The sequence below is a fragment of the Colobus angolensis genome, unplaced genomic scaffold, assembly GCF_000951035.1.
Source record: "Colobus angolensis palliatus isolate OR3802 unplaced genomic scaffold, Cang.pa_1.0 Scaffold155, whole genome shotgun sequence".
Classification (NCBI taxonomy): domain Eukaryota; kingdom Metazoa; phylum Chordata; class Mammalia; order Primates; family Cercopithecidae; genus Colobus; species Colobus angolensis.
The window spans coordinates 4,257,766-4,277,480 of NW_012114655.1; the positions used below are offsets into that span (position 1 = coordinate 4,257,766).

General features: G+C 40.5%; 1 protein-coding gene across 1 annotated transcript in view; it reads right to left on the minus strand.

Moving 5' to 3' along the window:
* The window catches only part of PTPN2 (protein tyrosine phosphatase, non-receptor type 2), a 68,232-nt gene that overhangs the window by 39,073 nt on the left and 9,444 nt on the right, over positions 1 to 19,715 (minus strand). The window contains exons 2-3 of the mRNA XM_011936636.1: positions 7,068 to 7,168; positions 862 to 960 (exon numbers count right to left, since the gene is read on the minus strand). Coding sequence (XP_011792026.1) covers positions 862 to 924 — 63 coding nt within the window. The 5' untranslated portion in view covers positions 925 to 960; positions 7,068 to 7,168. The remainder of the gene's footprint in view (positions 1 to 861; positions 961 to 7,067; positions 7,169 to 19,715) is intronic.

Sequence of the window (19,715 nt, forward strand, 5' to 3'; positions counted from 1 at the left end):
CTCGACCGCCCAGGCTGAAGTGCAGTGGTTTGGAGACAGAGTCTCACTCGACCGCCCAGGCTGAAGTGCAGTGGTTTGGAGACAGAGTCTCACTCTACCACCCAGGCTGGGGTGCAGTGGCACAATCTCGGCTCACTGCAACCTCCACCTCCTAGGTTCAAGCGGTTGTCCTGCCTCAGCCTCCCAAGTAGCTGGGACTACACCCGGCTAATTTTTGTATTTTTGGTAGAGACGAGATTTCACCATGTTGGCCAGGCTGGTCTCAAACTCTTGCCCTCAAGTGATCTGCCTGCCTCAGTCTCCCAAAGTGCTGGGATTAGAGATGTGAGTCACTGTGCCTGGCCTAATCCTTAATTTTTAAATGATACTGAAGATCAGGAAAAACCACCGTAAATGACTATGCTGACGCTGCCGGAAATTCTGGCATGTCATTGCCACATCTGATTAGAAGTGGATTAGGAAATTTTCATCATCAGTAAAAACCAGCAATTATGAAATGTAGAATAAAGTAAGAAATCTGAAGTAGAACAGTACAAGATCTTAAAGCTGGAAGAGGGACTTAGTGACAAATATGTCAACAAGGATTCCTAGGGATTCCAAAGATCTATGTATCACTGCTAGTCAGTATTTATTCCATTATATTTCTATCTTGGAGATGAAAGGTCTGCAATTGTTATATAAATACTTAAAATAAGAAAGGAAAAGGATGAATAAGTTTTTCTGGACAGAAACACTTTGACCACTAGCCTTTAGCAATTAAAGGCCAAAACTAAGGAATGAATATTGGCCCCAAAATGAAAATCTTTATATGCTAATGATCACATACAGTATACTAAGCTATAAATATTAAATATTACTCACCGATTCTTTCTCCACAATGCGGTTCAGCATGACAACTGCTTTGGTCTTCTGCTGCCAAACCATAAGCCAGAAATGGCAGCATGTGTTAGGAAGTGGACCCTGTGAGGAGAGAGGAGAGAGAGCAGATGAGGGAAGCAGACAGAAAGAGCAAGGCTTCAGGAAGGCCTCGTCAAGTCTGCTCCTGGGATGTTACAAGACAGACAGTGGATGGGCTTGTAAAAAGTAAACCAAGACTTCCAATCCACCTGATTTCAAAAGCAGGTCTGTGCTACTTAGGATTTTTGGTTGTAAATGATTAAAATTGACTTTTATTTTCTTAGGCAAAAAAGGAATTAAGATATCAGGTGGCTTTCAGAGTTGAGGACTAGAGAGCCAAGCTTGGGTAGGAACCAAGGGTTGAGGCACAAGCAAGGTCCTGCCACAAAGAAAGTCAACCTGGGATGCTGCTCTTGATACTGTCACTACTACCCCCTTGCTTTTGCTGGCACTGCCATATGAAGGTGGCCGTAGTATTCATAAACAATCTATAGGCAAACCAGAGACAAAATCACAAGTAGGAGTATCTGACAGATCATGTTCTAGCTGCAAAGAAGGTAGACAAAGGTAATTTCTGTCCTCTTCATCTTCCACAGTCAAAAGACAGGACCTGCCTCCCACACATCATAGAAGATCCATGAGAAAAAAGTCCACTCTCACTGGCCAGCCAACCAACTCAAGTTAACTACAAAAAGATTTCCAGAAAAAGTAGGAATCATTAAAGTACCTGAACCACAATGAAACTGTTAATCTACAAATGCACAGTTATGTATGGCCTCAATGGAAGAGTATTGGGCAGAGTTAAAAAGGGGAAACAGTCCATGTTACAACAATGCCATGGGGATAAAAGCAAAGTATTTCATGTATTTCCAATTGCTTTCACATTTTAATGATAGCATAGGATAAAAGAAAGGACTAATAAGAGATGAAAAGCCTATGTACAAATTTTAACTGGTTTTAAATGAGAAGGTTAAATGAGATGTAGTTTTGCTACACCTAAAATAACTCTGAACATGCATTCAACTCACATGGAATGTAGCAGAGTGGGAAGAGTTAGGGGCAGAGTCAGGAGTGGGGGCTAGGGCTGCCCAGAGCTTCAGACCCACGTGCAACAAGCGGGTCAAAGTGGTTCTAGACTAAAAGAATTTTTTATTTTTTGAGATGGCGTCTCTTGTCACCCGGGCTAAAGAGAAGTGTCGTGATCTCAGCTTACCGTAACCTCCGCCTCCCAGGTTCAAGAGATTCTCCTGCCTAAGCCTCCCATGGAGCTGGGGTTATAGGTGCCCAACACCACACCTGGCTAAATTTTGTATTTTTAGTAGAGACAGGGTTTCACTATGTTGGCCAGTTTGGTCTCGAACTCCTGACCTCAAGTGATCCACCTGCCTCGGCCTCCCAAAGTGTTGGGATTACAGGTGTGAGCCATGGTGCCTGGCCGACTAAAAGCATCTTTAGGCCCGGTGTACTCCTTGGTATGTAGCAGATACTCAATAAATATTACTTAAATTAATAAACCAAGGTTAAGTTGTAAAATGCTAGAAGTCTACTGAGGATCCCGACAAACTACGACCTAATATTTGAGAATAGCGTTTTCCTCACTCAACTTGTTTTTCTATTACTTGATCTACTTCCAAAACAAAACACAGTCTAGAGGTAAAAACAGCAATGAGGAAATCCCCAGTAAAATGAACGCCTTTTTATTTATTTATTTATTTATTTATTTATTTATTTTGAGACAGAGTCTCACTCTGTCGCCCAGGCTGGAGTGTAGTAGCGCGATCTCGGCTCACTGCAAGCTCCGCCTCCCGGGTTCCCGCCATTCTCCTGCCTCAGCCTCCCGAGTAGCTGGGACTACAGGCACCCGCCACCACGCCCGGCTAGTTTTTTGTATTTTTAGTACAGACGGGGTTTCACCGTGGTCTCGATCTCCTGACCTTGTGATCTGCCCGCCTCGGCCTCCCAAAGTGCTGGGATTACAGGCGTGAGCCACCGCGCCCGGCCAATGCCTTTTTATTTAAAAAAAAAAAATGGATGTAGCATTTTGCCAGTAAGGTCACTCCTTGGTGTATACACACAATCACATCCCATGCCATTCCACTGGTGATCCTAAAGACTAAATAACAAACAGGAACATAGCTGCTATAGTATAAAGAACACTGTTTTTTCTTTTTTCGAGATGGAGTCTTGCTCTGTTGCCCAGGATGGAGTGCAATGGCACCACCTCTGCCTCCTGGATGCAAGCAATTCTCCCTGCCTCAGCCTCCTGAGTAGCTGGGATTACAGGCGTGCACCACCATGCCCGGCTAATTTTTGTAGTTTTAGTAGAGACGGGGTTTTACCATGTTGGCCAGGCTGGTCTCAAACTCCTGAACTCAGGTGATGATCGCCTGCCTCAGCCTCCCAAAGTGCTGGGATGACAGGCGTGAGCCACTACGCCCAGCCACAGGTTTTTAAATCAGAGGGACAGAGATTCACATCCCAGCTCTTCTATTTACTCGCAATGCTACCAATTTTCTTCATCTGCAAAACAGACATAACACACCAAGGAGGTGACTTTTAAAAAAATACTAATTCATACAACTCAGAAGAAAAAAATGATTGAAACAATAATCTACAAAGGACAACCAGAAGCGCTGGGGTAATAAGCATTTTGCATCTCTAGTTTTCTGTATCCTCCATTCTCAACAACCTGCTAGATGCAAGGCCAAGAGCTAGACTGAGATGCAGTCTTGGCTCTTGAAGAGCTTGTACAGGTGGCAAGGAGAAGTACTTGTACGACTAATGGACACAGTTAAGTACCACAAGAATATGAGTAAATTAAACCCAGGTTTTCGGGAGCAGGAAAGGCTGGGAAGGAAACTACAGAAGAGCCTCAAAAAAGGTCCTAACACGGAGAGGGAATGCAGAAGAATGGGAGGCAGTGAGGGTCCGTTCCAGGCCCTCCAAGCATAAGGCAAAGTGCATGAACGTTTAGGGCATATTTGGGAAAAGACAAAGAGATCAGCGAGGTGGAAGTGGAGGGATGCAGTCGGCAATTACACCGGTAGAGTGACAGGGATGGTGGCAAGGGGAGACCTTAAAAAGCTGCTGCAATAGGACAGGTGTAACTGAAGAGAGCTCTGAAAAAAGGGAGGGGCAACAGAAGATCAGAAAGAACTTGGCAGACAATGAGGACAGTTTCAATCCCAATGACAAAAACAGGAAGGCAGCTGCCTTGGTAAAAAAGATAGAAAACGTGCAGATTTTGAAATCCAGTAAAAATATCCAATAGAGACCTGACAAATATAGAGAGGAACTCAGGAGAGAACAAAAAGCCAGACACAGGCTTCTGAGTTCTCACATTAAATGTGCAGGGCTCCTTCAGGACACACACAGCGACAACAAGTTCAAAAATAATCACTAGGAGGCCGGGCGCGGTGGCTCACACCTGTGATCCCAGCACTTTGGGAGGCCGAGGCAGGTGGATCATCTGAGGCCAGGAGTTTGAGACCAGCCTGAGCAACACGGTGAAACCTTGTCTCTACTAAAAATACGGAAATTAGCTGGGAGTGGTGGTGAGCACCTGTAATGCCAGCTACTTGGGAGGCTGAAGCACGAGAATCACTTGAACCCGGGAGGCAGAGGTTGTAGTGAGCTGAGATCGCACCACTGCACTCCAGGCTGGGCAACAGAGTGAGACTCCATCTCAAAAAAAAAAAAAAAAAAAGTTATTTAATATCTCTGGACCTCCTTAGATTCCTCGTGCATAAAATAAAGGTAATACTATTTACCACAGAGGGTTGTCTTAAGGTTTAAATTATACAAAGCATGTAAAAACACTATTACAAAATTTATTAATTGTTATTAATTTTATTTCCCACTAGAATGTAAAATTCTTAATAGTAGGGTTTTATTTAACAAGTCTGTTTTATTTAAACAATGCCTGCCACAGAGTAGGTCTCAGGAAGTCTTTGCTGGGTCAGTGAATACCCAGTGAAATGCTGGCACCAAGATTCAAGCACAGGTACCATGACAGTAGTCTACCCTATCTTAGGTTACAAAGGTGAAAACCATGGTCTTAAAGGGCTGTGGTGCAGACTGGAGGGGAGAAAAAAAAAAGCTAATTTAGAATCTTGAGAAAGACCTATGTTTTTAAGAACTAAGAAGAGAACAAAAAACAAAAAACAAAAACAAAAAAAAGAAAAGGAGAAAAATGGTACAGAGGGAGAAAGTATTGTGATAAGGGATCTAGGGTGGTAATTCTTCTCTATTTTGTAATGTTATTAGTTGTTCCTGGATATACACAGGGGACTGGTTCTAGGACCCAACCTGCCCCCCTCCACTGCAGTATACCAAAATCCACACATGTCCAAACCCCACTGGTGGCCCTGTAGAACCTGCAGATACAGAGAGTCAGCCCTCTGTGTGCATGGATTTCACATCTCATGAACACCGCATTTCCGACCCGTTTTTGGTTGAAAAAAATTTGCCTGTAAGTGGACTAGTACAGTTCAACCCTGTGTGGTTCAAGGGTCAACTGTAGTTATTTCAAACAGAAAATAAAATTTTTAACTCTAAATAGTAGTTTAAAATATGAATGCACATTAAAAAAAAAACTTCCAATATTACAGAAAGGAAGAAAATGGAAAATTAAAGTCTCTATTCCCAAGCTCCAAAAATAACCACTAATGGTGTATGTATGATTAACTTATTTAACCAGTCCCTTACAGACAGCATGAGTCTGATGCGTTAAAATAAGACTGCAATGAACATGATCACATACGTCTTTTTTTTTGGACAGAGTTTTGCTCTTTTGCCCAGGCTGGAGTACAGTGGCACTATCTTGCCTCACTGTCACCTCCAACCCCCAGGTTCAAGCGATTCTCCTGCCTCAGACTCCTGGGTAGCTGGGATTATAGGTGGCCGCCACCACACCCAGCTAATTTTTGTATTGTTAGTAAAGATGGGGTTTCACCATGTTGGCCAGGCTGGTCTCAAACTCCTGATCTCAGGTGATCCATGTGCCTCAGCCTCCTAAAGTGCTGGGATTACAGGCGTGAGCCACCGCGCCCGGCCTATCACGTATGTCTTTATGTCTGACTGTATTTCTCTAAGTAGACTTTCTTGGTCGGTCAGAGTATTGAAGACTGAGTTCCACACACTTTGACATCTCTCCTGTTCTGACAGAGGAAGGCCCATTCCCTGGCTGCTGAGTGAAGGGGGCATCTCTTCATGTGCAGAGTGTCCACCTTTGTTTCGTTCTTTGAACTGGAATTTATGTCCTATGCCAGTTTTCTCCATGGGCTGTTTTTCTTTTTTTGACTTGCAGGAGCTGTATTACCTCAAGTAAAATAATGCATTTTAGTTTCCTTTGAACTGATGTAGTCTAATAGCTCATAGTTACATTAATCTGCATATCTTTTTACTTATCAAACATTTTTCTCTTTCAAGTAAGTCATTTTGATTCAAGTTACGTCTTCAAAAATATCAAATATTATGGTGTATCTCTTGAATATTCAAAAATCTTTAGGGGGAAGTGACAGCACCATTAATCAAGTCTTTATTACTTGATGAATAAAGAGTAGCTGTGGATACACAAAAATCTCTCCTATTATCTCAGAATGGAAGGAAAATCATGCTTGCACACAGGTGTGGCTGATGTGCTCAGAGACAACTGGACAGAAGGCCAAAGGGAGCACAAGGCCTTGCAGCCGGACCTCTGGAGCACCTGGTCTCAGCACCTGCACAGTCCTCAAAGACGACCAGACACCATCCAGGGCTTGGCGGACTCTCTGAAGGTATATGCGAGGCAGGGGGAGCTACAGAAGAGGTGTCTAGGGCCTCTGGTTTTGCCACAGGGTATGGGAAGAGAAACAGAAGATGCTAAGAAGCATTCGTAGAGCTCTGTGTCAGGCATCATGTAAGGAACAACCTGCCCAAAGAACTGGCCTAAGCCATTTCATAAGAATTTTCCTTCACAGAACGTGTAATATTAAAAATAACTTGCCTTTTATCTTAAATACTCAAAGCTTCAAAACTTTGTAACGTCCAAAATTCATTACATCATCAGAAGAAACTGAAATACCATTTCATTTCCAAAAGAAGTCAAGATATCCTTTTCCCTATGATTTACAGCCGAACGACCACGAACACATCATTTTCAGACATTTGCTTGGTATCATACTACTTGCCTGTGTTAAGATGTAACTCCTTTGTGCCTCTTCTATGTCAACTAAACTGGCGTTAATATAATCATTCTCAGCATTCTGCAGTTTAACACGGCTGTGATCATCTGAAAACAGAGAATGATAAACCACAACTGTCATTTCAAACTTACCATTTTCTTATCTTCATATTAATATTCTAGGTATTTACAAAAGGATAGAAGAAATAAGAAAAATGAATTAGCATCGTAAGAGAGTTGAGACAAATCCTAAACTATTCCTACTTTTTTTTAAGAACTATAAAATGTAATCTTGTTTGTTACTATAGTGCTGGAAGGGAAGTGCTTCTGTTTGTAGCACATTAGCCATTGTGACTTGAAAAATCGAACAGAAGTAAACATAGTTTTAAATGAATAAAGTACTTACCTTCCTAAAAGTAAAAGGATCATTCAGATTCTTGGTACCTAAGAATTGACGGGTCTACCTACAAAACGGTAAGTGGTCTCAAATAGATGAGACTAGATTTCTGAGGTTACCCTATTTCACCCTCTTCGCTGCTCAATAGATAAGAATTCCACTATAAATAAATTTTAGCACTGAACTGTGTTTAGGTTAAATGCTGAAAACATTTAAAGACAGCTGGAATATTCCAATTGTATTTAAAAGACCACTGAAGATACTTCACTACTTAGACTGTTAACAGTTTAGAGATATTTCTAGTTTTTAAAAGTAAAAATCTCATAGATTGAGAATTTATGCTAATTTAAATAAGTGAAATACAAAATGTGACCTTATACATTTAGATGGAAAAGGAAGACAAGCATGACACCAGGAGAAAAAGCCCACGAATTAACTCAGAATCCTCAACACACAACTGCCGGACGCATATCACTGAATTATAAAACTAAAAACATGGTGTTTGATGTTTAACTCTAGAGAATGTAAACTATTACAAGTTGTCCCCTCAAAGAAATCCATACTAAATAGCCAGTCTCTCTTTCCTTTTAAACGAAAAAACTGTTTATATTATCCCCATATGAAAGGAAATGTAAAATGGCTTTAGTTTCACACATCAATTTATCTGAGATGTTTCTGCTGGACTAAACCCAAGACCTCTGTAAATATTACATGTCATTTGCCAACAGGAAAAACTGAGATCTTGTTATAGTAAATCACATATACTAGTGTTCTCGGAAAGATGATGTCAACAAGCACTTTTTTAAAAAATCACTTTTTTTTTTAACAGTTTAATCACCCTTTAACTGTTATATTATGTAAAACAGTAAAAAGATCAGCAACCTAATTAAAATAAAGACCACGTATCTCCTAGACAACATATCAAAAAAATAATGCCTGGTTTTAGAATGCTACACGATTTTAAAATTAAAGTTCCACTAAAATATCACACCAGAGGAATGTATTTCCTCATGTTGTAATCACAGAAAGAACACAAACCAAAGGCTACTCATATCTATTGCACAACTGAAAACAGCCATTTGGCTAACATGCGGTAGGAATCCATAAAACCCGGGAAGGTCTACCTCACAGGGTGCTGGGAATCTGGTTACCCCACATGGCACCACCCCACACCCTCGCCCAGCTATGGAGGAAGTAAACCTAGAGAAAGACCTTCAGCCAGAGTATTTGATACCTCACCCTCAGGACTCTGAACTAAAATTCACTGTTATTTTCCCTCAATCTGTAAAATATGCACCAGGTGTTACCTCAATGCTCTATAAGCACAGTAAGCACAAACCAGAAAAGCCCAGATCCAGTCCTGGGAGGCAGTATGGAGGAGGGCACTACCTGCAGGGCACTGGGTCTGCAGGGCTCAGCCCCTGGCAGTAGCCTTGCTTCCTGTTTAATATTAATTTATAGAGTCAACAAAAGCAAAGGAACAGTGAATTTTCTCAGGATTTTTTTTTTTTAATTTTGTTATCAGATAATACTAAGAAAGGTAATCCTTGGGAAAACTCTATAGCTATTTACAACTGACTACAAATGTTATCTGAGCCTACATTTTCTTCTCAAGGCTGATTAAAAACAAAACTCAAATACCTACACATCACTAGATATTATTTTAATTCTTCGGTTCTATTAAGAAAAATACATACGAAGGAAAAATGAAAAACAATTTAAAAAGAAAAAATCTTAAAGTAAAAAAGAGAAATAAAACTTTAAAATAAATTAAAAATATATTAAAATTACAAAAATCAAAAATTTAAAAAGATTAATATAAAATAAAAAGTATATATAACTTTTTGATTTAGAAGAGGCTGCAGAGACAAAAATTAACTAAAACACATCACCTTAAAATAACTATTGCAAAAGATTGTGAATATACACATTTCAGGAAGTGAAACTATGAAAGCCTTTTTTATGAGAAACTGACTTTATAATTTACACTCTTTAGTGAAGATAACAAAGAAGGGCACTGCCTCTGCTCCAGTGAAGGATCGTAGCACATAGTTTCGAGCTTGTGAGCGCATACACAGGTTCCCTCACAATCTGAGTCACAGGTCTCTTTACCCTGCCCAGATACTATCAGTCAGCCCCAAATCTGTAAACGAATCATTAAAAACCATTAAAAATCATTAAAAACTTTTGACTTCTGAATGAGAACACACAGAAAGGTACATCCTTTCTCCTCTTCCACAGGAACCTCTGAAATGAGATTATCGTAACAGCAGCATCCCATAACCTTTGGGCTATTATATAAGGGAGTCCCAAAGCCCACAATACTCTACCATCATTGTAAGTCTGGTTATCTCACCCTTTCCTATCTTTTAAAGGATCCAATAAACGGAGAAAAATGAAGATAGTTCAAACTGTTTTGCATGAGATACCACAAAAACAACCAAACCACACTTCACAGGAAATCTTATTTCTCAACCTCTACTAGCACCAGTAGCAGAACTATCAAAAACATATACTTTTCTTTCTACAGGCATCATCTGCCTTAATTCTTGTCACTGAGTGAATGAAGAAATGCAATACCCAAACAGAACTGTGGTTTATAACTTGGATAAAAATTAAGCCAATTTCTGACAAGGAGCTTCACCTCCTACCCCCAAACAGCGTGTTTTCTGAGAAACAGCTCCACCTCTCAAGAAATGACTAGTGCTAGCTGTGGCTATGCTGACAATACAGATTAGTTTCCTTTTTCAATACTGTCATCATCAGCTCAAAAAAAAAAAAAAAAACAAACCCACAGATTTCACCAAATATATCATCATTGTAAAGACATCTCCTTTTGGAAAGTTTTCCAGGTCAAACAGAGGAGAATCTGTGTTCATTGTAACTGGTTACAACTTATCCTCAACAAGTTACATCACAGCAAAGATCACACATCCTTAACTTACAAGTCAGGCAAGAAGATGACCAATTCTAATAGTACAGCGTCAACCAGTGACTTTTCTCCTTTAGATTTTCCCATTCTCAACTAAGGGTAATCGGTACGTTTTCAAATAGTCATGTCCAAGAACTCAAAGCATTTTGTAGATACGTCAACTCTCTTCAATCCTGCAAGTAAAATGGTCGAACAACAAATATTATGCGTTCTCTCTCATAAATTGAGCAATGAGCCAAAAACACAGCTAGCACTAAACACCAGGTTACCATATACTCCCCCATATTAATGGAGAATACAAACCTTAGTACATACAGATTTTATATCAACTTTTCAATTGTTTGCTCTGCAAAGAAAGTTTCACTTGATGAAAGGTTTCTAACTGACCACAAAACCAACCAGAACCACTGTCTGGAATCACCTGGTGCCTACGACATGTCGCGTTTGTGTGCCACTAGTCACTGGGCCGCCTCTCTCAGTCCTTACAGCCCTATGAAGTGCAGATGAATATGGACCACATCCATCTCACGGTCACTCAGGGAAGTCAAGTCATCACCAGCGTCACACACCAGAAAATCACAAAAATGAACCCTAGGTTTGTGCGAGTTAAGAGATTGCGTATTTCCTGCATTCTGCATTCCATGTCTCCCTGATCCATCCAGCTGGTGTCTTTCCTATCCTTTCTATGCATCCTAAATTCTTGCTGACATCACCCTTCACACTGCTCTCCACTCAGGTGTGATTTCCAACTCCTCTCTCACATACACCCCACTTCTGTGATGACACAGTCCATGACATATCTTCTCTAACTAGACTCTCGGACGAAATGCCTCCATGATGAACTGATGTGTTCCCTGCATTGAACACTTTCGGTAATCATACACAATTTTTAGTCAACAAATATATTGTAACCTATAGGGATCTAAAGGTAAGACACTATTTGTTTGAAGCTCTTAAAAAGGAAAAAAGAAATTCTATCAAGCGATGATTCTGAGTACTGATCCTTTATCGCATAAAATACCGTGGGAAGCAGCTGGAGTAGCTGCTACCTGAATAGGCCTAGTGAGATCAGCAGGAAGGGGAAATTCCAGCAGAGGGCACATCATAAAGAGGAATGAGAGGGAATGGTGTAGTGTGCAGGACTGGCAAATTCAGAAAGGCTGACGAGCTAGCTAGAAAGGGGGTCCCCAAACACAGTAAGGGCAGACCCTGAAGGGATGTGGGCTGTGCTACAAGCACAGTCTCTGGACAGGGCCCCAATGAAGTTATTTATTTATTTTTTTTTGAGACAGCATCTTGCTCTGTTGCCAGGCTGGAGTGCAGTGGCGTGGTCTCGGCTCACTGCAACCTCCGCCTCCTGGGTTCAAGCGATTCTCCTGCCCCAGCCTCCCGAGTAGCTGGGATTACAGGCACGCACCACCACGCCCGGCTACTTTTTGTATTTTTAGTAGACATGGGGTTTCACCATGTTAGCCAGGCTGTTCTTGAACTCCTGACCTCGTGATCCGCCCGCCTCGGCCTCCCATAGCGCTGGGATTACAGGCGTGAGCCAATGGAGTTCTTTAAAGGACTGGTGTAAACACATTTGATTTTCACGAAAATAACTCTCAGCAGCATATAAGATGGACTGAACAAGGAGGAAGGCAACTTCATACACCAATACACTGAAAGCTGAATCAAGAGGTGATGAGGCCTGAATCAAGCAGTGGCAGTGGGAATGGAAAGAGTATTTCCAAGGTAGCACCATCACAACCTTGCTAATAAAGTATACGTTGTTTAGGAAACATTTGGTAAGTTCAACCTTTTCCAAACAATAGTTTACTGTCCTTGAAATTGTCACTGTCTTTCAATCCATCATGATTTCAAGATCCTAAACTTCACAGGACAATGTCACTAAATTCTGATTCCACAAATCTCCTAAATGAAAAAGTCCTCTTTAATCTGTCCCCAAGAGTTTGCAATGAAAAGAATACCTGAGAAGTGTCTTTACAAAATAGGTAAAATTCATTAGTTTGGAAAACGGACATTTTTCCTCTTTGGTAGCTTGTATAAAATAAGACATACTAATCTTCACTTTAAAATAATCAGTAAGTATCTCACCATTTTTTCTTTTTTTTTTTTGAGATGGAGTTTTGCTCTTGTTGTCCAGGCTGGAGTGCGGTGGCGCGATCTCGGCTCACTGCAACTTCCGCCTCCCAGGTTCAAGCGATTCTCCTGCCTCAGCCTCCCAAGTAGCTGGGATTACAGTTCTGTGCCACCACGCCTGGCTAATTTTGTATTTTTAGCAGAGACGGGGTTTCTCCATGTTGGTCAGGCTGGTCTTGAACTCCTGACCTCAGGTGATCTACCTGCCTCGGCTTCCCAAAGTGTTGGGATTACAGGAGTGAGCCACAGCGCCCGGCAGTATTGCACCATTTTCTTTGAAACTCAGACTCTCTGCTTCTAGGAGAGATAGAACCTAAATAAATTGAGGGTAGAGGGACTTAGGGGAAAGGATTTTACTTTCATCACATCCAAAGGCCCATGAGACACCATGCAAACAATGTGGACCAAATATCTATAATCGGTGATATAGCATTAAGCATAACTAAGTAAAGTACATGAGTAATAAATGCTACAAAAAAAGGTAGAGTAACGGGATTCACAGCACCGGGGAGAGGGGTAGACTGCAATTCAAAACAGGGTGGGCAGGATCGGCCTTGTGACTGACCACCCAGGTGGGTCACATGTAAGCACAGATGTGGAAGGGGTCAGTCTCACAGGGAACGGCCAATGCCTTAAGGTGGTACACACCTAACATGTCTGAGGCACATGAAGAATGTGGCTTGAGCCACGGAGACAAAGGGGAGAGGAGCAGTCTGCAGTTCAGGTTCGGAGAGTCGAGAAATCCTGTACTGATTAATTCCTCTCACCTCCTAAATTTGACTATCGGGGAAAAGGGCTGCTACTTCCATTTTCTCAGAGTGCCTACCTAGTAGAGTGTCATAACAATTTAATTCAGCCAGTATTTGCACTGTTTATATGATGAATTCCAGAAGATTTTCACATATTCAAATTCCTACACCTGCTAGAATTTTGTTAGAATGACAAATCACTATCAACCCATTCTGAAACATAAGCAGGAAATGAACTGACGTTAACTGACTTTCTTAAGCGTAAACTAATTCAGCGCAGAAACCTTCAGGACTTTTTAGTACAGGTATCTGGAATTTTGCGGTGCAGATGAAAAACACGGGTGAGGGGAGTTCGAGGGATCTAAAGATGTGGATTCTGATCTCTGCTTTGGCTCTACCAGCCTACATGATTTCAGACAGAGCCACGATTTCCCAGAAAAGGGTGATTACTACTTGAGAAACATTATCAGCATCCCAGTCGCTGACAGTCCTGTGATAAGGGGCACTCTGGGGTCTGTTTTCTTGTCTGTCAAAATCAGTGGTTCGATTGGACCAGTCCTTCTTGATCATTTTCACTGACAAACCCTCCTTAATACCCTAAGAGGGTATTAAAGAACAAAATTCCTTGGTAATTACTATTTTACCTTAAAAATTTACAGGAATTTCAAAATTCTACTTGATCATGTATCTGCATTTTAATCTAGAAACAACCACACCCTCGCCCCAATCCCGCATACAGCTGACTGTCCTGGACTCCAGCACTCCCCCTGCACACTTCCGCAGCTCCCTCAGCCCAGTGTTAAGTGCTCTAGGGCAGGCCAGCCCACCCAAGGAAGGTGGCTTTCAAGAGGGGCCTCTTAGGGCAAGATTCTGATCAGCTCCACTGGGGGAGGGCAGCAAGAGCTGTCAAGCCTGACCAGTAGCAGCCTTCTTGCCAGTGTTAAGCTCTTTGCAGCCAGGGACACCGTCGGGCTCACCACAGAGCCCCACTCCTAGCAATGCGCTCGCTGTCCAGGGCCTAGTTCCAGAAGGCCATGAAATTCAGAAGCATGAAAATACACTGCTACAATCAACAGACCTTATTCTGATTTCTCCAGTTCTACAGGCACTCATTTGTGTATGTACAGTTTCATGCCATTTTACCACAAACAAATTCACATGACCACCACAAGACATACCTATTCCATCAGCACAAAGGTTCTGTGTGCCCCTTGGCAGGCACACTCTTCCCCATTCCACCCCTAACCACCGATCTGCTCTCCCTCTCGAGAAGTCTCATCATTTCAAGAATGTTATATAAATGGAATCATGTACTATGTCACCATTGGGGACTGGATTGTTTTCACCCAGCGTAAGTCCTCTGAGAGCTATCTATGTTGTTACGTCAAGTTTCTTCCTTTTTCTTGCTGAGTAGTATTCTGTTATGAATGCACCATAGTTAACCACTTACCCACTGAAGGACACGTGGGTTGTTTCGAATCTGGGGCTACTACAAATAGAGCTGCTGTGAACATTCACGCACACACTTCCGTGTGGACAGACGACTGCGTCTCTCTGGGATAAATACCCAGGAGTGCAAGCACTGGGTCATACAGGCGAAGTATACGTTCAGCTTTTTAAGAAACTGCCAAATTACTTTCCAGAGTGGCTGGACCAGTTTACATTCCCACTAAGCCATATATGAGATCCAGCTTCTCTGCATTTTTAGGGTTTTGTGATCTCTTTATTTTAGCTGTTTTAGCAGATGTCTAGTGACATCCCACCACCATCCATGATCTGAACTTGCATTTTCTTAATGGCTAATGAAGTTTTTTATATGTTCATAGGCTTATCTACCATCTGTGTCATATCTTTTGCCCATTTCCTAACTGGGGTTTTTTTTCTTTTTACTGTTACATTTTGAGAGTTCTATATATAGTCTAGATCTAAGTTGTCAGATATGTGGTTTACATTTTCTCCCAGTCTGTACTCATCTTTTCGTCCCTTAACAAGGTGTTTTGAGGAGCAAAGGTATTTTGATTTAGTATAAATTATTGATATTTTACATGAATTGCACTGTAGGTGTCACAGCTAAGAACTCTTCATCCAGCCTCACATCCTGAATTTTCTCCCATTTTCTTATGAAAGCTTTTACCTTATGATCCATCTATGATCCATCTTCAGTTAACTTTTGTGTAAGGTGTGAGATTTCATTTTAAATTGTTTTGCACCTCTGTCAACATATCAGTTGACCATACTTTTACAAGTCCATTTCTAGACTGTTCCACTGACTTATGTATTCATCCCTCTGCCACTACCACACTGTTTTGATTACTGTAGCTATGCATTAAGTTTTAAAATTAGGTAGACTGCTTCTTCTAGTTTTTACTTTCCAAGATCATTCTAAGCCATTTTATTTTAGTTCCTTTGCCTTTCCACATAAAAGAATAAGCTTGTTTTTATCTACAAAAAAATCTTCCTGAAATTCTGACAGAAACTGTGTTAGATCTTTAGGAACAATTTGACACCATGAGTCACTACAGATCTATAGAACAACTTGGGGAGGACTGACTCACTATGCTAAGTCTTCCAATCCATGAACATGGTCGGCCTTTTCCATTTATTTAGGTCATCTTTTGATTTCTTTTATCAGTGTGTTTGGTGCTTTCCAACATACAGGTCCCATACATATTTTGTTAGATATATTCCAACATACTCCATTTTCTTAGAGCAACTGTAAACAACAATATGTTTTCAGTCTTGGTTTCCACGTGTTTGTTGCTAATGTACAGGAATACAATTGGCTTCTGTATGCTGACCTCTTGTATCCCACAACTGGTTTAACTCACTCACTAATTCCAGGACACTGCTGGGTAGAGTCTTTGGCATCTTCTACGTGTCATCTGCAAATAAGGTCGTTTTTATCTCTTCCCTTCCAATGTCTATGCCTTTTATTTCCTTTTCTTGACTTCACGTATTGGCTAGGATTCAGTACCCCGTTTACATCTATTTTTAATTTGTATTTTTAAATAATTTTAAAACTTACAGAAAAATTCCAAGTACAAAGAGTTTTCTTCCCAAGTCATGAAGTTGCAAACATAACTGATTATTCCATTTTTTATCTTCTACGATGACATAATCCCACTTACAGTATAGTCATCAAAATTATAAAATTAATAGTAATACTTTACTAATCCAGACACCATTCAAGTTCTACCAAGTGTCCCAATAATGTCCTTTAAACAAAAGGATACACTCTGTTCTTTCCTGGTATTTTTTAACCTTTTCAAAACTGTAAGTTGTTTTACAGTGTTCCTCCATTTGAGTTGTCAGATATCTCTCTCCCTACAGATGAGTTCAGTTTGTATATGTCCGGCATGTTCATCTCAGAGGGATGCTATGTGCTCACTACATCTTATCGGGTGGTTCAGGATTCTGACGTGATAGGTCTCATTACTGGTCATGATCACATATTTAAGGCTGGTGTTGGCCAGACTTCTCCAGTGTAGAGCTACTATTCCTCTTTTTATATTTAATAAGTATTTTATAAAGGGATACTTCAAGATTATGTGAATATCTTGTCCTTCACCAAATTTTCACCCACTTAAGTTTAGCATCCATTTCAATATTTATTAGTTGGCAACCTATACAAAGGTAGAACTTTCCCTATCCCTCATTTATGTATTCATTTGTTTCTTTACATCAGTATACGCTCATTAATTCCTATTTTATTCAATAGGTTGTAATCCTATTTATTTTCATGCTTAGATTATCCCAGATTTGGCCAGTGGACTTAAGTTGGCTTCTACATCCTTCTGATATGTCATCATCATTTTTTTGAGCATGTCTTTATGTTCTGTCACTACAAGACATTCCAGGCTATTCTTACACTTTCCCTGTCTGTGACCTGGAACCAGCCATTTCTCCAAAGCTCTATTTTCCTCCTAGTGGAGAATAAAATTTGGATATCAAAAGCTAAGCATACCCAATGCTAATCAGCTATCACTGCTCTCAAAATTTCTCAGTGGACAGGGATAACACATATATGTATATACACACACCTATGTTCGTATCTATCTGTGTATCTATACTCACTGAAACCATGCATTCATTCGTACCTGGATTCACTAATGCCAACCCAACATCACAGGCGTCACCTTCAAGGACATTACCACCTTTACTTACATGCCTTCCACATGTGGGCCCAACCCCAAGTGCTTTTAATTATTCAGGGAGAGAGAAGGAGAAGCTTAATGATATCTTTAATACCGCCTTTACTACCCTATAACAAATCTATGTACAAAATTTTTGTTATTAGTCAAAAAAAAAGCTGCACCTGTTAAAGAATTAACAACATAACAGGACAAAAAGGTGAATGCAGGAAGGTGAGAAAGAGATGAACAGGGGCAAGAAATGAAGCACACAGGAAATAGATCAAAGTAATGACAAAAAGGTGAATGCAGGAAGGTGGGAAAGAGATGAACAGGGGCAAGAAATGAAGCACACAGGAAATAGATCAAAGTAATCTAATACAACCCTCTATAATCCATTCACAAATATTCTCTAGAAGATCTGACAGTGAGGAGATCCACCCTCTGCGTGAATACCTCCAATAACAGATGTACCAGTTCGGAGGGTTCATTCGTAGGGTTAAAACAGTTGTTAAGAGCTAATGCTAACCGGATACTCACCAATGCTATTATTTGCTCATGAACCCTAGTTCTGTATTTTGGGCTTAATACAGGATAAAGAACTCCTTTTTCCATATAAAAGTTCAGGTATCTGAAGTCAGCTATCACGCTGTTCTGTTTAGGTTTTCTCTTTCCCTGTCTAATCAATGCTAGCTTCTTCTCTAAGAGTTCTAGTTCTTCTTCCTTGGAACCACTCCAGTGCATCAATGGCTCACAGGAATAAATTATTAACATTATAAATAGCTTTGATGTGGCTTTGATTAAAATTGAAGTTTTTTTTATTTTTTTTGGAGATGAAGTTTTTTTTTTTTTTGCTCTTGTTGCCCAGGCTAGGGTGGAATGGAGCAATCTCAGCTCACTGCCACCTCGACCTTCCAGGTTCAAACAATTCTCCTCCCTCAGCCTCCCGAGTAGCTGGGATTATAGGTGCCAGCCACCAGGCCCAGCTACTTTTGTATTTTCAGTAGAGACGGGGTTTCACCATGTTGACCTCAGTTAAGACTGACCAACTCTGTCAAGATTGAGCATGAACAATCAAACAAGAAAGAAAGAAGGTGCATATAAACAATGTAAGGAGAAAGCGTGGGCATAAATACAGGTATACAAGGAATTAAAGCATGAACTGAATACTGCCAACCATTTTATGGCAATAAATATGATTATTAGAAAAAATCGAACAGATTCCTAGAAAAATGTAACTTACCAAAACTGACTCAAGCAGAAGTAGAGTCTGAAGAGTCCACTTACAGTTCAAGACATTAATAAACAAAAATCCACACAAAAAAACACTGGACCAGGTGATTTTACAGGCATGTTTCATAATAATGCAAATGAATGCAAGTGAATATAGATGTAGAAATTCTAACAAAAGTTTAGCAAACCGAATATAGCAATGTATTAAAAAGATAATACATCATGTTCACATTAAGTTTATTGCATGAATATAAGGGTAGCTAACATTAGAATATCTTTTGTAATCCTAGCACTTTGGGAGGCCGAGGCAGGCAGATCGCTTAAGGTCAGGAGATTGAGACCAGCCTGGTCAACATAGCGAAACCCTGTCTCTACTAAAAAATACAAAAATTAGCCAGGCCTGGTGGCAGGCACCTGTAGTCCCAGCTACTCGAGGGGCTGAGGCAGGAGAATTGCTTGAACCCGGGAGGTGGAGGTTGCAGTGAGCCGAAATCATGCCATTGCACTCCAGTCTGGGCGAGAGAGGGAGACTCTATCAAAAAAAAAATACAAAAGTGAGGCTGGGTGCGGTAGCTCACGCCTGTAATCCCAGCACTCTGGGAGGCTGAGGTGGGTGGATCACAAGTTCAGGAGTTCAAGACCAGCCTGGCCAAGATGGTGAAACCTCGTCTCTACTGAAACTACAAAAATTAGCTGGGCACGGTGGCAGGCACCTCGAGAGGCAGAGCAGTGAGCCGAGATCACACCACTGCGCTCCAGTCTAGGTGACAGAGCAAGACTCCATCTAAAAATTAACAATAAATATAATATAATATAAACATTTAAGACAATATATTTTCTTTGCAGTACTGTTTTAGCTGCTTTATACAAGTTTGATAAGCAGTATTTTATATATTGTTTATTTTTAAGGATTTTTAAGTTTCTATTATAATTTTGTCTTGACTCATGATTTAGAAATGTTAAAATTTCCAAATTTATGGAAATGTTTATCTTGTTATTAATAACCTACATTTTAATTGCATTAAGATAAAAAATTGAGCTATAAGATAGGAATTCTTTTTTTTTTTTT